Raw genomic sequence first — 19,057 nt, forward strand, 5'->3', positions numbered from 1 at the left:
TCGCAGGCTCTAGAGCTCAGGCTCAGTAGTTGTGGCGCACGGGCTTAGTCGCTCTGGGGCATGTGCGATCTTCCTGGACCAGGGCTTGAACCCGTGTCCCCTGCATTGGAAGGTGGATTCTTAACCACCGCACCACCAGGGAAGTCCGTGCAGCAGCTATTTTACTCTCATTCTTTTTGTGGGCTTTCAGCGAAGGTTGAGCATCTACCACCAGCTTCTTGGCTTTTCTCTGTGTTTATGGACTTATTACTCGTTTATTAATTTGTTCTTACTGCTGTGGATGATTACTTCTCGGAATCCATCATGGTACCTAGCTTAGTTACCTTATATACACATTCATTAAATACAGGTGGTGCCCCTTTATGTAAATTGAATAACCTGTGCATATGAATAACTGCTTTTATATCTCACTTGCCACTTTTCTTTACTCACTACTTTCCTTTTGTTGGTTTTGCTATCAGGAGTTAGTTTTGGAGTGATACGATTCCATCATTTTGGTTCTAAAGCAGTGATATATGTGCTATCTACAGATGCAAATACTTTAGTCCAGTGGCTCTCAAACTTTAACTTATAGTTAATATATTTAATGTACATCAGAATCAGTTGGAGGGCTTGTTAAAAACACATCTCTAGGCCCTAACCCCAGATTTCCTAATTTGATAGATCTAGAATGGAGCCTAAGAATTTGCATTTCTAACCAGTTCACAAGTGAGGCTGCGCCTGGTGGTCTGGGCAGCACACTTTGAGAATCACTGCTTCTTCCAAAATAGGAATTTTTCTCCTATTTCAGAAACATGCCCTTGTAGGACAGATGGTTATATCAGAAAAAGAGAAGAGAAAGGAAACCAAACCTCATGGAGATCATGGGATTTGGTGGGCTTTTTAAAAAATATTTTCAGATTATCTCTGTGTGAGGGTGTGAATTTGCTGGTACAAGTAATGTGGCATTTGTATAGGATCTGAAATACTGTCATAAGTGAATATTCAAAGAATTAAAAGCAAAATCTCTAAATCTACAAAATATCCATATGTCAAATCATTATGCTGTATACCTTAAACTAATACAATGTTATATTTCAGTTATATCTCCATAAAACCGCAGGGAGATAAAACTATGATCTGTACAACGATGAGAGACAGTTCTAGGCAGTATTCTCATTAGCCTGAGTTAAATTGTATGCTCTAGGCCAGGGATTGACAAACTTTTTCTGTTAAAAGCCTGACAGTAAATATTTTAGGCTCTGCCAGCCTTAAATGGTCTGTGTTGCATATTCTTCTTTGCCTTTTCTTTAGAAAACAAAACAAAACAACCATTTAAAAATGTGAAAACCATTCTTAGCTTGCTGGCCATATGAAAGCAGGCTGTTGATGGCTAACCCCTGCCAAGGCCAGTGAGGCTGAAGTCATCATTTTGAAGCTTCCTGAAATTCTGGGATTTGAGAGGTTCTTTGAAGGATGGCTAAAATTTAGATTGAAAGATTATATTCCTTCTGAAAGGAGAAGTGAGTAGAGAAACAAGCCTGTGATGCTTACCATAAAAGAGCTGTGAATTACATACAGAGTGTAGAGAGCAGCAGTACCTTTGCAGATGAAATGGACTAACTGCAAGCCAGTGTCAGGGAGTCCTGTGGCATGAATACCTGGACAGTCTCAGCCACTGACAAGCCAAGCTGCTAAGTAGCTCTGAGAAATGAAGATGCTCTTTTGGCTTAAAGCCTCCACGTTGACTTGGAGCCCAGGGGAGGCAGTGTCTCATGTAACAATTGGCTCTTCAATAGGAGCTGTTGCTACTATGACTAATTAATGGACAAACATCATGTGTTTAGGGTAGTGAAGACTATTGGTCTCTTAACCAAAACTATACACAAAGATTATAACTCATCTTAATTTGTGTTATTGTTATTGGCAACAAGGAAGAATTGTAACAACTAATGCTGTCACTTAACTCATTCATTGAACATTTACTGAATGCTTACTCTGTGCCAGACTCTAGAGATACAGCTTGAGAAGCTCACTGTCTAGAGAGAGAAACAATATATATAGAAATAATTGTGGCAGTGTGAGGTAAGCATTAGAAAATATATGTGCAGGGAACTATGGATGCTTAGAAGAAGGAATCACCAATTCGTTCTGATTTAATCTGTCAAGTTGACCCAGTCTAATTATTACTGGCCATAGATTATATCCTTAATACTAACCAATTATCTTGCAGATCTGTACCATTGATTATAAAGAGGCCTGTGTAAAATACTGTGGTTGGATCAAATCCAATTCATCATTTGGAAAAAGCTATTTCAAACATCCTGCTGTTGCTACTAGGTTTTTAGGATCCTCTTTAAGTGTAAAATATATAGCTCTAGCATTGCTTGGTCCCTTAATTTTGTGCTTCCCACTGTACTGGTGTGAATATTGGGTTCTAAAGCACAATTGTTTTCCCCAGTAAAACTTGCAGAAAAGAAGATTCTGTGGTAGGCAGAAGAATAATGGCTCCCCCAATAGAGTCCTCATCTGTGAACCTGTGAATATATTATGTTACATGGTAAAGGGGAAATTAAGATTGGATGGAATTCAGGTTGTTAATCAGATGACTTTAAAATAGGCAGATTATCCTGGATTATCTGAGTAGGGGACAGTGTCATTATAAGGATCTTTAAAAGTCAAAGATGGAGACAGAAGAGGTCGGACTGATATGAGAACGACTCAACCCACTTTTGCTAACTTTAAAGATGAAGGAAGGGGGCCACAAGCCAAGAAATTCAGGTGGCCTCTAGATGCTGGAAGAGGCAAAGAAATGGACTCTCTCTGTATTAGTTTGCTAGGGCTGCCATAACAAGTACTGTAGACTGGTGGCCTAAACAACAGAAATTTATTTTCTCACAGTTCTGGAGGCTACAAGTCAGAGATCAAGGTGTTGGCAGGGTTGATATTTTTCCGAGACCTCTCTCCTTAGCTTGTAGGTGTCTGTCTTCTCCCTGTGTCTTCACATGATCTTTCTTTTGTGTGTATCTGTGTCCTGATCTTCTCTTATAAGGATACCAGTCGTACTGGATGAAGTCCCACCCTAATAACCTCATTTTAATTTAATTACCTCATCTCCACATGCAGTCACACTATGAGATACTAGGGATTAGGACTTAAACATATAAATTTGGGGTTGGGGGGGACCACAGTTCAGCCCATAACACTCCACTAGAGCCTCCAGAAGGAACATGGGTCTGCCACCACTTTGATTTTAGTACTCCTGACCTCCAGAACTGTAAGATAATAAATTTATGTTGATTAAACCATCAAGTTTGTGATTATTCGATATAGCAAATGAGAAAACAAATACAAGTAACCTGAATCTACCAATAGGAGACTGATGAACTGTATTGTGGAATATGTATACAATGGGATATCATGCAGTGATCAAAAATCATGAAGTAAATGTCCATTGATGGATGAGTGGATAAACAAAATGTAGTATATACATACAGTGGAATATTATTCAGCCTTAAAAGGGAAGGAAGGACTTCCCTGATGGCTCAGTGGTTAAGAATCCGCCTGCCAGTGCAGGGAACATGGGTTCGATCCCTGGCGCAGGAAGATCCCACATGCTGTGGAGCGACTAAGCCCGTGTGCCACAACTACAGAGCCTACACTCTAAAGCCCACGAGCCACAACTGCTGAAGCCCGTGTGCCCTAGAGCCCACATGCCACAACTACTGAGCCCATGTGCCACAGCTACGGAAGCCCGTGCGCCTAGAGCCTGTGCTCTGCAACAAGAGAAGCCACCACAATGAGAAGTCTGTGCACCGCAACAAAGAGTAGCCCCCGCTTGCCGCAACTAGAGAAAGCCCACACGCAGCAACAAAGACGCAACACAGCCAAAAATAAATAAATAAATAAATGGGAAGGAAATTCTGATACATGCTACAACGTGTATGACCACTGAGGACATTATGCTAAGTGAAATAAGCCAGTCACAAAAAGACAAATACTATATGATTCTACTTATATGAGATCTCTAGAGTTATCAAACTCATAGAAACAGGAAGTAGAATAATGGTTACCAGGGGCTAATAAGGGAGAAATGAAGAATTTTGTTGTTGTTAATTTTTTTTAATTTAATTTTATTTATTTTTTAACTTAATTTTATTTTTTATACAGCAGGTTCTTATTAGTCATCCATTTTATACACATCAGTGTATACATGTCAATCCCAGTCTCCCAACTCATCCCACCACCACCACCACCACCACCACCGCCACTTTCCCCCTTGGTGTCCATACATTTGTTCTCTACATCTGTGTCTCAATTTCTGCCCTGCAAACCGGTTCGTCTGTATCATTTTTCTAGGTTCCACATATATGCGTTAATATTCAATATTTGTTTTTCTCTTTCTGACTTACTTCACTTTTTATGACAGTCTCTAGATTCATCCATGTCTCTACAAATGACCCAGTTTCGTTCCTTTTTATGGCTGAGTAATATTCCGTTGTATATATGTACCACATCTTCTTTATCCATTCGTCTGTCGATGGGCATTTAGGTTGCTTCCATGACGTGGCTGTTGTAAATAGTGCTGCAATGAACATTGGGGTGCATGACTCTTTTTGAATTATGGCTTTCTCAGGGTATATGCCCAGTAGTGGGATTGCTGAGTCATATGGTAATTCTATTTTTAGTTTTTTAAGGAACCTCCATACTGTTCTCCATAGTGGCTGTATCAATTTACCTTCCCACCAGCAGTGCAAGAGGGTTCCCTTTTCTCCACACCCTCTCCAGCATTTGTTGTTTGTAGATTTTCTGATGATGCCCATTCTAACTGGTGTGAGGTGATACCTCATTGTAGTTTTGATTTGCATTTCTCTAATAATTAGTGATGTTGAGCAGCTTTCCATGTGCTTCTCGGCCATCTGTATGTCCTCTTTGGAGAAATGTCTATTTAGGTCTTCAGCCCATTTTTTAATTGGGTTGTTTGTGTTTTTAATATTGAGCTGCATGAGCTGTTTATATATTTTGGAGATTAATCCTTTGTCCGTTGATTCGTTTGCAAATATTTTTTCCCATTCTGAGGGTTGTCTTTTCATCTTGTTTGTAGTTTCCTTTGCTTTGCAAAAGTTATAAGTTTCATTAGGTCCCATTTGTTTATTTTCATTTCCATTACTCTAGGAGGTGCATCAAAAAAGATCTTGCTGTGATTTTTGTCAAAGAGTGTTCTTCCTATGTTTTCCTCTAAGAGTTTTATAGTGTCCGGTCTTACATTTAGGTCTCTAATCCATTTTGAGTTTATTTTTGTGTATGGTGTTAGAGAGTGTTCTAATTTCATTCTTTTACATGTAGCTGTCCAGTTTTCCCAACACCACTTATTGAAGAGACTGTCTTTTCTCCATTGTATATCCTTGCCTCCTTTGTCATAGATTAGTTGACCGTAGGTGTGTGGGTTTATCTCTGGGCTTTCTATCCTGTTCCATTGATCTATGTTTCTGTTTTTGTGCCAGTGTCATATTGTCTTGATTACTGTAGCTTTGTAGTATAGTCTGAGGTCAGGGAGTCTGATTCCTCCAGCTCCGTTTTTTTCCCTCAAGACTGCTTTGGCTATTTGGGGTCTTTTGTGTCTCCATACAAATTTTAAGATTTTTTGTTCTAGTTCTGTAAAAAGTGCCATTGGTAATTTGATAGGAATTGCATTGAATCTGTAGATTGCTTTGAGTAGTATAGTCATTTTCACAATATTGATTCTTAAAATCCAAGAACATGGTATATCTCTCCATCTGTTGGTATCATCTTTAATTTCTTTCATCAGTGTCTTATAGTTTTCTGCATACAGGTCTTTTGTCTTCCTAGGTAGGTTTATTCCTAGATATTTTATTCTTTTTGTTGTAATGGTAAATGGGAGTGTTTCCTTAATTTCTCTTTCAGATTTTTCATCATTAGTGTATAGGAATGCAAGAGATTTCTGTGCATTAGTTTTGTATCCTGCAACTTTACCAAATTCATTGATTAGCTCTAGTAGTTTTCTGGTGGCATCTTTAGGATTCTTTATGTATAGTATCATGTCATCTGCAAACAGTGACAGTTTTACTTCTTCTAAGGAAATGAAGATTTTTTTTTTAATGGGTGTAGAGTTTTAGTTTTGCAAGATGAAAAAGTTCCAGCGGTTGGTTGAACAACAACGTGAATATGCTTAACACTAATGAACTCTACACTTGAAAATGTTTAAGATGGTAAATTTTATGTTATTTTACCACAATTTAAAAAATTTTAAACAAAGATTAGTTAAAAAGGCAGCGACAGAAAAATAGGTGCAGTGTGTTTCCATTGTATATTTTAGAGAAAGGATATATACATATATATATATACACATATATATACATATATACATATATATATACATATATACATATATACATATATATATATATACACATATATACACATATATATATATATGTATGTGTACACTGTATCTCTGAAAAGATATCCCAAGAAACTAGCATAGTGACTACTTCTGGGAATGGGGTTGTAGAGAACTAGGAGGTGTGGGGGACAATGATGGGAGGAAAATAAATACTTTCTGACACCTTCTGAATCTTGTTTACCACGTACTTATTGAAATAATGTTTTTTGCTAAGTTCACAGATACAGACAACAGGTTGGTAGTTGCCAGAGGCAGGGAGTGGGCAGGATGGGTGAGGGAGTCAAAAGGTGCAAACTTCTAAAATAGATAAGTCATGGGAATGTAATTTTTTAAAAAGAAAGAAAAGAAAGAATGGTTTTAAATGTGTAACTTGGGGTTAGGGACTGCGGAGAGTTTTCTCAGCTGGGTCATCCTTAGGCTATGAAATTGCTTTGTTCAATCCAGTTACACATAAGTGTCAGGATAAATAAGATCTACTTCTCATCTTGACCTTTAAAGGTTAAAAGCTTTTAGTCGGAAAGTGGTCATCAGGCTTTAGGGTACACATGTATTTTATTGTTTGATGTCCAAAGTATATTTTCAAAGTCTCTAGTTCTTTAAGAACAACTGCAGGGACTTCCCTGGTGGCGCAGTGGTTAAGAATCCGCCTGCCAATGCAGGGGACATGGGTTTGAGCCCTGGTCCGGGAAGATCCCACATGCTGCAGAGCAACTAAGCCGCGCCGCAACTACTGAGCCTGCACTCTAGAGCCCATGAGCCACAACTACTGAGCCCACGTGCTGCAGCTACTGAAACCTGTGTGCCTAGAGCCTGTGCTCCGCAACAAGAGAAGGCACCGCAATGAGAAGCCCGCACACCACAACGAAGAGTAGCCCCTGCTCTCCACAACTAGAGAAAGCCCGCACACAGCAATGAAGACCCCAGGCAGTCAAAAGAAAGAGAAAAGAAGGAACAACTGTGATTCTTCACTTAATTAGAACCCCTAAAAGAGTTGGGGGGAGAAAAGATGCAGGAAAAAAGGAAAGATAGAAATGTAATAATAGTTAATTTTTCTACTTCTTAAAATCACATAAGCTGTAACAAAAATAGAATAAAAGAGACAACAGTAGGAATAGGTTTTGACTTTTTTGGGATTATTTTTTAAGACTTCTGCTTGCAAATTGTTAGGTAACTGCGCAAGTTAGATTTTAACACTCTTCAAAACATCCTCCGTAGTACATGATGCTTTACGTCATAAGTTCCATATAAAGATTGCAACATTTTATTACAATAATTGTTGCTCAGAAGCTGTTCTGGATTGAAACTTCTTGTTATATACGGATGTGTTTTCCTAACCAATCTTAGCCCCTGTTTTTCTCCAAATGATACTTGACCAAAGGGGCATATTTCCACAGAGCCATATTAGATATCTATTAGATAATCATTTATTTTTTTTCTTAATTACATGCTAAATTATATTAATAGAGTTCCTAAGCATTCATTCTTAGAATAAACCCTTTATAATGTCAACGAAAATAATCAATAAACAGTCTATAATAGGAATAAAAAAGAGTTTTATCTGAACCAAACTGAGGACTATAGCCCAAGAGACAGCCTCTCAAATAACCCTGGGGAGCTGCTCTGGAGGAGCATGGTTTTCAACACAGTTTTATATCTTGTCAGAACAAAGAACATCAGACAGGTCAGAGATATATTTCTTCAAGGTTTTAAAAAAAAAAACCAGATCAGCATATACACAGCAAATCAATATGACCTTGGCACCTGGGAAGGAACTGTTATCATCGAAGGAGTTACCAGCATTGGCGTCGCAGGAAGGGAGGCATTTAATCTTTATTATTTTTTTTTATTATTATTTTTTTTTCTGTACGCGGGCCTCTCACTGTTGTGGCCTCTCCTGTTGCGGAACACAGGCTCCGGACACGCAGGCTCAGCGGCCATGGCTCACGGGCCCAGCCGCTCCACGGCATGTGGGATCCTCCTGGACCGGGGCACGAACCCGTATCCACTGCATCGGCAGGCAGACTCTCAACCACTGCGCTACCAGGGAAGCCCTTAATCTTTATTTTTAACACGGACATTCCTTACTTCTGGTAAAAGCACCTTTTTTTTAAGTGATTAAAGCGTATGTACAATGTATGTTTGATAGGCCACAAAAGGCTTATAAAATTAGCATAAAATTCAAGTTCAATCATGTACAAGCTAGAATGACTTCCCCATAACTCAATATGTGAAAGTTCCTTCTATGAATAGTCATAAGCAAGACAGTTCAATCTGCAGAACCCAGAAACAACTCAGGAATTGGAATTACCAAGTACCTCAGAAAGCAGAGGAAAGAAATCGAAATATTCTTTGTCTTCCTTTAGGATTCTTAGGATTTAATTTAGAATTAAATACGTTGGTTGCAAGTAAATACTTGTTCCAGGAACCAATTATTTTTAATGCTACCAGCACACTTAAATTGATACCTTGTATCTTAATGAATTGAATTTCAATTAATAAGTATGCAGTAGGGCTTCCCTGGTGGCGCAGTGGTTGAGAGTCCTCCGCCTGCTGATGCAGGGGACACGGGTTCGTGCCCCGGTCTGGGAAGATCCCACGTGCCGCGGAGTGGCTGGGCCCGTGAGCCATGGCCGCTGAGGCTGTGCCGCAACGGGAGAGGCCACAGCAGTGAGAGGCCCGCATACTGCAAAAAAAAAAAAGTATGCAGTGAAGTCTTAAAATAACTTTAGGAATGCAAGTGTCATTATAGGACCTCTTTTTTTAATTGAAATATAGTTGATACAATATTATATTAGCTTCAGATGTACAGCGTAGTGATTCAGTATTTTATAGATTATACTCCCTTTAAAGTTATTACAAAATAATGGCTATAATTTCCCTATGTTGCACAGTATATCCTTGTTGCTTATCTACTTTATACATAGTAGTTTGTATCTCTTAATCCCATACCCCTATCTTTCTCCTCCTCCTTCCCTTCCTCCACTGGTATCTACTAGTTTGTTTTCTATATCTGTGAGTCTGTTTCTGTTTTGTTATATACATTTGTTTTATTTTTTAGACTCCACATATAAGTGATTACATGCCATATTTGTCTTTCTCTGTCTGACTTGTTTTACTAAGCATAATACACTCCAGGTCTATCCATGTTGTTGCAAATGGCAGAATTTCATTCTTTTTTATGACTGAGTAATATTCCATTTTATATAAAAGAACCTCTTTCTTTTTTTTTTTTTTTTTTTTTTTGCGGTACGCGGGCCTCTCACTGTTGTGGCCTTTCCTGCTGCGGAGCACAGGCTCCGGATGCGCAGGCCCAGCGGCCATGGCTCACGGGCCCAGCCGCTCTGCGGCACGCGGGATCCCCCCGGACCTGGGCACGAACCCACATCCCCTGCATCGGCAGGCGGACTCTCAACCACTGCGCCACCAGGGAAGCCCGAACCTCTTTCTTGAAAGGTCATTTTGAAAGAGCTCATGTAAACATGTTGATGTATATACAAGAATGAAAACTTAAAAATCTTAACTAGTATAATTTGGATTAATTAATGTGTACGTTTTTCAGTTTGTGTACACCTTGACAGTGACAAGCCATTTTTGATATGCTTAATATTATCTATGTTATTTTGTTGTGATATGGGAATTTGGGAGAATTGAAAGCAGCTTTGATCTCTACCTTATTCCTTCAGGTATTTTGTTTGTTATTTATTAAGCCTTTAGCTTTTGTAATATTAGAAGTATTCACATATTTTGTAGACTTGACTTTTTCTTTTTGAAAAGACAGAGTAAATATTCTTATTTTTTCCTCCTCCAAAATGCAAGGGAGTAAGGAATAAAGAGACTTTGCGTTTGCAGGACCTAAAAATGATTTTAAATATTTAGTTGTTTCTGTTTATTTTCTGAAAGAGGAAGAGGGAGGAGAAATGGAATATGAGACTGGGTTGTAAGGACAGAAACCAAAAGTAGGTAAAGGATCAGGGTAGGGAAAAAGTAAGAAGGAAATTAACCAGGAGAAGGCAGTTAGGAGAAGTAGGAACTCTGAACTTTACTTTGTTTATTTGCACTCTAAAACTCAGTCTCTGCAGGTATTCTGGGAGTTGAATGAAACACAGTCTCAGTTTTGAAAATACAAAATATGAGTCAACCATGAGAGCAATAAAGTAGTTGTATATGATTAAGTTTCAGCCACCGGTAGTGAGACATTTTTTGTTTAATAGCTTTATTGAGATGTAATTGATAAACAAAAAACTTGACGTAGTTAATGCATACAGTTTGATGAGTTTGGACAAATGCGTACACCCATGAAACCATCATTAAAATCAAGGTAATAAACATAATCTATTACCTCCAAAAGTTTCCTTGTGCCCCTTAGGGGTTTTGTTGGTTTTTTGTTTTGCGGTAAGAACATTTAACATGAGATCTACCCTCTTAACAAAGAATTTTAATGCACGGTATTGTTAACAGTAGGCCCCATGTTGTACAGCAGATCTCTAAAACGTAATCATTTGCATAACTGAAACTTTATGCCCTTTGAACAACTCCCCTTTTCCTCCTTCCCCTCAAACCCCTGGCAACCACCATTCTACTCTGTGCTACTGTGAGTTGGATTATTTTAGATACCTCAAATAAGTGGAATCATGCATATTTGTCCTTCTGTGACTGGCATATTTCGCTGATCATAATGTCCTCCAGGCTCATCCATGTTGTCACATATGGCAGGATTTCCTCCTTTTTTAAGGCTGAATAATATCCCATTGTAGGTATATACCACATTTTCTTTACCCATCTGTCAATAGACATTTGGGTTGTTTCCATATCTTGGTTATTGTGAATAATGCTGCAGTGCACATGGGAGTGCAGATGTCTCTTCGAGATCCTGATTTCAATTCCTTTGGATTTATACCCAGAAGTGGATTTGGTGGATCATATGGTAGTGTGAAGTTTTGATGACATAAGTTTATATATCTCTATGTAGGAGTAACTCAGTTTCCAGCAGCTGTTACCCAAAACATTTGAAGGAACTTAATGGGTCAGAGTTGGAGCTTTTTCTCTTCTCTTTTTTGTGTCGCTGTTAGTCATAAGGGAAAAATACTCTTGTGTTACCAGCTCATTGTTTCACTCCTTTGTCTCATTTTTCTTATCTGTCTTCTAGACAGATTTTGAAAAAGAGATTGGAGAGTGGAAGAAATGTTTTAAATTGTTTTCTGGCATCTGTCAGTAGGACTTGGGTAGGGCATGTTTTTTGGCTCTTCTTATAAACACTTGTTAGCAGAGGGCTAACGAGGCCAGGCTAGTAGTTAGATCCCTTAATCATGTGCTATGTTACATTCTAAAGCCTGTCTCCAAACAGTCATCAAATATATACCTTTGAATATGAGGGTAAGTGAACACAAACCTACCCCATTCTGGAAAAAGTCCAGAGTACATACTCTGAAGGTTTAGTAGCACCATCTTTACAGAAAAAGGACATCCCATTGCCCAATTTGGAAACCATGGAAAATGCTTCTGCTACTCAAATATTCCTCAGTTTTCCTAACCAATCATCGTGTTGTTTATTCTCTTCAAAACAGCCGTTACTAATCAGAATTGCACCTTCTCACCTATGGGCTAACACTGACACTGTGATTTCTGCTGGCCTTTTCCCTTATGCTTATGGCCCTGTTATCTGGATCTCTGAAATGATCTTGTTTGTATTACAGAGCTCTCATTTGGAAGACAGTGAATCTGCAGCATTACTTTGCTGTGAACGTGAAGAATCAGAAATCTTTAGTGATTCCAATGTACGTAGGTATTTGTCTTTATACAGCCTTTGGTGATTCAAGTGAGAGCTTTTTGAGTAAATTTGGCTCTTAAATGCATCTGAGATAATGCCTATTATTTTATCTATTTGGCCTCACTCATTCAAATAGCCTGGGAAGGCAAATAAGTGACTTGGAATGAGTGTATGTATAAATATATGGTATATTTGTATGTGTAATAATCTCCATTCAAAGCATATCTCTCAAAGTAGATAAATGTTGCACCCTGAAACCTTGAGTCTCCTTCACTAAGGAATATGATTGTTTTTGTGGGTTTTTCACATTTTTTTTTATGGTCTTTTCCCTGTGACAACTGCTTGGTATTGGTGCTGCCACTGGACCTTTATTCCCCACATACAAAGACCTAACATATCCTGGCTGTTGATAATGTTAAGCCAAAGAAATGTTACAAATCCTAGACTATAGAGTCATCCAGATCATCTCAAACGTAGAACTATCTCACTACATTTCATGAGGTGTTATAAATTGTATTGATCTCATCTGACCCCCGGCAGAGTTGCTTAATTATTGCAAATTACCCACAGAATCAGGCTGAAGTTAGAGAATGACTTAAATTAACTATGTATCGCTTCCAATAGGATAACTGCCTTTGCTAGCCATGGCTAAAACTAGGTTCTACAAACCTTGATGATAAAATCTGAGTTCTGTCTATTCCAGAAGGCTTATTGTGCATAGTAGGTATTCTATAAATATCGCTGAAGTTTCATCAATGGAAACTCTCTCTCGAATGAAGCTGTGCCTCTCAAGTATATCACCATAGTACTGCCTGCTTTTAAACTGTCTTTACTTCACCTTCATGGCGCAGTGAAGGTGATCACTATTTTAAGACCTCATTCAACCGTTATGTTGATTTATCTGGTTGCACTTCATTCAGCACTGACGAAGCGTCTGAAATGGCACGAAGTCAGTTATTGTGACTCACTAATAGCTGGAGTGGTGCTCACTTCCCTAGTACTTGAAAACATTAACTGACGAATTCATATGAACACTCATTTATTATCAACATTTTGCAGATGACGCACTGAGGGTGGAAATGTTATATTCTTTGCCCAACGTTGTGTGATAATCAGGGGCAGCGCTGACATCAGGTCTCAGCTGACAGCCATCAGTGAGCTCATTATCAGCAGGCAGCATGACATCAGATCTCAGCTGACAGCCATCAGTGAGCTCATTATCAGCAGCCAGCATCTTCAGTGATGGAATGTGTACCAGTCTCCTTATATATAGTGCCTTACAAGATTTATCCTGTTCAGTCTGCAGTGGAGTCTTCTAGACTTGGACTGGCTTATTGTTTTGGCTGATTTTGTCTTACAGAGGTCAGTGCATGGCAGTCCACGTAAAGAATATTTTTATGAAGTTGGACACGTGGGGAAAAGACTCTAGTTTTAATAGTTTTCTCTCTTAGAAAAAATTAGATGGGTATATATATTTGCAGATTACTCAGGATTGCTTGATTTTATCGCCAGAACTTTCATTCATTTAAGTCAGGTTTGTTGTCTTTTCTTCTTCAAGAGGCAAAAGCGGTTACATGTACTTGGCTGGCTTTACCTGTAAAGGTACTGGATCTTCATCCTGTTTTGTGTGCTCAAGAAGTGTTTCCCATACTTTTTATTTCTTTTCTCACCTTCCCATTCCCACCCCCACATCGAAGGAGATTGAAAAGCTCCTTCCCAATTTGAAGACTTAAACTTGAAAACCAAAGTTTTTGCAGAGCAAACTGACTGAAATGCCACTTCAAATTTTTTTCAAAGGAAGTGGTACGGAATCTTGATAACTATTTGAAATAGAAGTTAACTGTTGTTATGAAGAGTAGAAGATAAAGAACTTTTTCAATAAACCTTGGAATAACAGAAATGTGAACTTTGGTTAGCTATATTCATTCCTTCCCTTATGCACGCACTCATTCATTCACCAAGCATTGATTGACTCTCATGTACAAATTACCAGGCCCAAGGCATTGGGGGTTAGGCCTAAAATATCAAATCGACCCTAAGAGCAAACATCCAGCTATAAGGTAAAAAAGGTCTGAGGCTCTAATGTAAAACATGGTGACTGTAGTTAACATTGTATTTTATAATTGAAATTGCTAAAAGAGCAGAACTTAAATGTTTTCACCAAAAAAAAAAAAAGATAAATATATGAGGTGACTGACGTGTTAGTTAACCAGTTGGGGGAATCATTTCCCAATGTATTCATATATCAAATCGCCATAATGTACACTTTAAATATCTTACAATTTTACTTGTCAGTTTTACCCCAATAAAGCTGAAATTAAAATTACTCTAGGAGAATGTATAATCTACTCTTCAACAGATTAGTTTTATGGATATTCACGGAAATGCAGTACATGGGGAGGAGAGAAGAAATCTGTGGGTGAGTGGAAAGAAATTTGGCTGGAGGCAAAGAAGGGATGGCTCTCTCTGGAAGAGGGCTGGCTGCCTTACATCTCCTGGGGCTTTCCCGGAAGAGAGGAGAAGAATGTAGAGAGACCTCTGCCCCTTCTCTAGTCCCACTCATCCTCTAGGGAACCAGATAAAGGGTAGAAGCAGAAGAAGCTATTTGCTCCCTCTGCTATGCACAGGGTTGTTGGAGGCCTCCATAATGGGAAGAGGGACTGCCTGCCCTAGAGCAGGGTGACCGTGTGACTGGAAGAGGTCACAGAGGAAGAAGACACTGGCCCTAGCTCAGGAGTTTCACTTTGTCTCCAGATAAGAAAGAATGTGGGCAGTGACTAGAGCAGGTTCCGTTACTAGTGGCTGCAGCAGCTACTGAGACTCCTGAGGGTTCTCTTCAAATTTCCCATCCCCATACCTACTGCTATCCTGCCTTAAAGGAGAAAGAGCTCAGCCTGAGCTGGGATTCCCATTATGGTGATTGTGGGGTTCAGCTAGAAACAACTGGATTCATTACCATTGTAGGGTTATTTCTTCCCTAGCCTGTAGGTCAGGAAAATGCTTGTTGTGTTATTTTGTCTCCTAAGAATACAACTTAATTCTTTCTCTCCTTTCTTTACTCTTCTGACCCCACCCCTACCCTACCAAGCAGGAAGAGGGATGGATATAGGTGGTCATACCATTTTTATGGTCTATTTCGCTCCTTTGCTTGGATATTATATCCTTGTAGGGAATGCATTTTCCCTCTGTGCGATCAAAACAGATTTTATGTTTGAATAGCCCAGTGAAAGGGAAAGGTATTAGCCTTCTGTTATTAAAAAAAGAAAAAAGGGAAAGCTACCCTCTAGAATTGAATGTGAAGAGGGCAGATGAAAAGAAAGGAAAATCTAAAATGTAAAAACTATTTGGTTTAGAATACTTTACATTTTTAAACTTTAGGTTTGCATTCTCTTCTAGGTCAGGACAGATGTCTCAGAATAGATGGCAACTTCAGCGGAGGTTTTCATCTGTAGTGGGGTAGGAGAATGGCTTTGGGAGAGAAAGAATATATGACGTGGCTAATACTAAGTTCAAGATGAAGGATTTAAGAATTTTTAAAAGTTATTAGCATTAAGATAAGCCCTGGTTCAAATGAGTAGCCAACCTATGGATTGAAGATAGAAGGAGCTTTAATCTTCAAGATTCTTTGGAGGCATCCTGTTTTTCTTGTGTGTTTTAAGTTTTAGAATATGGTGTATGGAATGATCAAAACAATGAATGATTTGTTGGCTTAGAAAGTAAAGCTACACTTAGAAGGGGAGAACCGCTGTTGTCAGGAAATCTACTTTTGTAAATCTCTAGAGATTGTAAGCACAAGCAAGATGCTTGTGGATGAACCTACAGATACAATGATAACCAACTGGTTGGATGGAAGGTGGTGATGGTATGTGGGCCAACGAGCATGTGCATCTGGTCATTTCTGTTGATTTGTATTTACCCTCTTCCTTTCAGCTCTCTCTCTCCCTTTCAGCTCTCTGTACTGTGTTTTTTATTTCTTTTTTCAGACTCACTTGCAGAGACACCATTTCACTAGCCAATGCACACAAATGTAAAAAGAATTTAAAAAGGAAAATTCGTTGCTAAGGAGATGTGGTTTTTATTACGAGTTTCAAATGGCCATTTAGCCAACAGCGAACAGCTGTCAGACCAGAGTTCAGGATGATTTGAATTGTTTCTGCCTCACCTCTGCTGCATAGTAAAGAGATTGCTGATTAGGGCACCTGGTCAGAAAAGAGGTTAAAAGTGTTGCTAGTGGCAGAAACATAGTTTTACCATGAACAGTATTCCTATTTTTTCCTTTGGAGGGAGTCTGATCCAAATGGTAACACTGGTAGAAAGCCTCCTATGATGTTAAAATTATTTTTCTTTATTCCAGAATAAAGCATAGCTCGACTATTTTATCCTAGAATAACAAATGAGAAACAGTTTTCAACTTTTCTTTTTTTGAAGTCTTACCCTCTTAAGTGATTTATTTGAAGAGAAATGAGGTTTGTAGTAATCTTGGGTACAAAGTCTACTTTAAAAATTAGCTTTATAATTTAACTCAGTGGCTCTCATCATGGCTGCACGTTAGAATCACCTGGTGACTTTTTAAAATAATTTAATAACAGGGTCTCACCTCAGTCCAGTTAAACCAGGATCTCTGTGAGTGGGACCCAGGTATTAGTATTTTTTAAATGCTCGCAGGATTATTCTAATGTGAATCAAGGGTTCAGAACCACTGTTTTATCTCTAGCTATGCTAACTTTTTTTTCCTCCAAATCAGAGCTCCAATCTGCAACATTTGTAACATCTGTTTACATGAAGAGAGAATAAAATATGAGATTGATTAGAATAATGAGTTGACTGTATGCATTTACTACCTCAGGTACAATGCAATTAACTTTTATTCAGTGAAATTCCTTGGCTAGGCTTCTGTTAAAAGAGGAGCAACATACTGAAATTAGGTAAGTCAAATCCTCAGTAAACCTGTGTCAATGAAGGGTAAAGTTTTCCATGAGGTTATTAAGACTTACACTTCCTGTGTCAACACTGCTAGGAGCTGGCATAGTAAAGAATCAAAGAGCACTTTTGTACTTTGTGTATTATAACTTTATTAAAATAAAATATACACACAGAAAAGTGCACTTATTTTGTACTTTTATTTATATCGTAAATTTTCACAAACTGAAGTTTTCACAAACACACATCAAGAAACTGTGTAACCTGGACCTAGATCAAGAAATGGAATATTACTACTCCCCTCCACCAGTTCCCCCTTCCTCCAACACCCCCTCCTTGCTTCCTTCCAGTCACTACTCACCCTCTGGCTATCACCCCCCAGAGATAACTACTCTCCTGACTTCTTGACCATATGATTTTGATGTGGGCATGAGGCTATGCCCTTTAGATGACCTCTCTGACCTCCAGAATCAGGGGTCAGGATCATGTAATATTTAAAGAGCTCAGGTTCAAGGTTCCAACAGCCTGAGTCAAAGTCCCAGCTCATAGTAAGTCACACTGGCTGTGTGACTCCACTTCTCTAAGCCTTACTTGCCCCATCTGTAAAACAGGTGTAACAATAGGACCTGTTTCATAGAGTTGTTAGAATTAAATGAGATAATTTATGGGTCTGGCACATTACCTGTGCTGAGAGCAGAGGCAGATATAGTATTCCCTGATGTCATCATGTCTTCAGCAGAGTCAGGACAACGCCACTATGGTCCGTGGGCACAATTTAGTTCATAGTCTAGCTCTGGAGGGAAGGAGGAGGAAAAAGTGGGCATCCTGACCGTCTTTCCTTTTCCTCACCATCCTTGATTTGGCCTGTGACATGACTAACTTGTGGTAACTTCTAAAATATGTTATTTAAATTCATAAAGTGATTACTGAAAGGCCAGAAACGTCTTCTTATGCATCTATATATTTGCCACAGCACCTAGCACAATGATTTACAAGTTGCACATCGTGTCGTGCCTTGGATAAAGGAATCTGAAAATGATGCTTCCTGCACATCTTGCTTACCTGTGCTGGATTTGTATTGGTCTGAATTCTGTTCCTTTTGACCAGAGACATATTTTTGAGACATCTAGCACAAGAACATACAGAATGTAGCAGTTAAACAATTGCAGGCAGAAACCAAGATCTTGGCCTAATTTATAAAATCAACAAAATAAAAGCTCTAACTAGCTGAGTTATTCTGCTTCCATGATCTGAGGTCAGGCCTGCTCAGGTATATTTTCCCCTTATTTTGGTTTAGGAGAACAAGCAAAACAGGAGATGGCAGGACTTGTAGGCTTTTCATTAATAAAATTGTACAGACTTTTTTTTAAAGATTATAGTTTGGAAACAATTTATCCTTTGGAAGGTTAGCAAGATAATTTATTGAGCACTTACTATTTGCCAGATGTGTTAAATGATTTTCATACAATTTAGTCTTAAATCCAAGTCTTTGAGGTTAAGTACTTTTAGTATTTCCCATTTAAAGCTGAGGAAACAGAGACTTGCCTAATGTATGTGACAGTGCTGATATTGAGAGCCAAGTCTGCCTGACACTCCCTGCTTGAGCCCTTAACCTTATGCTGGATTGCCTTTACCCTTGAACAGAATATTGTTATTCTCATGCGAGGAGATCAGGAGCAAATGGAATAGTGGGTCTCAGCTCCGGCTTTGCAGCAGAATAATCTGTGGAGCTTTTCAAAAATATAGACACTCAAATGTCACTTTAGGAAGTTCCTAATTCAGTGGGTCTTGGATGAGCTCAACATTTTTATTCTTTACAAAGCTCCATAGGTGTTTCTTCGTGCAGCCAGAGTTAAGAATAGTGGTTCATAGAAGTTCCCTAGAGAGGAATTATAAGATTACAGATTTGGGGGCATTTGAAGACTGAATTTGGAATATTGTAGAGACACATCGTTGTTAGAAGTGTA

At 38.7% G+C, this 19,057-nt stretch overlaps 1 protein-coding gene across 2 annotated transcripts in view; it reads left to right on the top strand.

Annotated features, from left to right (window-relative positions):
* Positions 1-19,057, top strand: part of SSH2 (slingshot protein phosphatase 2) — a 243,501-nt gene that overhangs the window by 51,166 nt on the left and 173,278 nt on the right. The window contains exon 2 of one of the 2 annotated variants that reach the window (XM_060134896.1): positions 12,097-12,177. The exons of the other annotated variant lie outside the window; for it this stretch is intronic. Within the exon in view, the coding sequence (XP_059990879.1) occupies positions 12,097-12,177 (81 nt within the window). The remainder of the gene's footprint in view (positions 1-12,096; positions 12,178-19,057) is intronic. 2 annotated transcript variants of the gene reach the window in all.

This window comes from Lagenorhynchus albirostris, chromosome 20 (assembly GCF_949774975.1).
Source record: "Lagenorhynchus albirostris chromosome 20, mLagAlb1.1, whole genome shotgun sequence".
Taxonomy (NCBI): Eukaryota; Metazoa; Chordata; class Mammalia; order Artiodactyla; family Delphinidae; genus Lagenorhynchus; species Lagenorhynchus albirostris.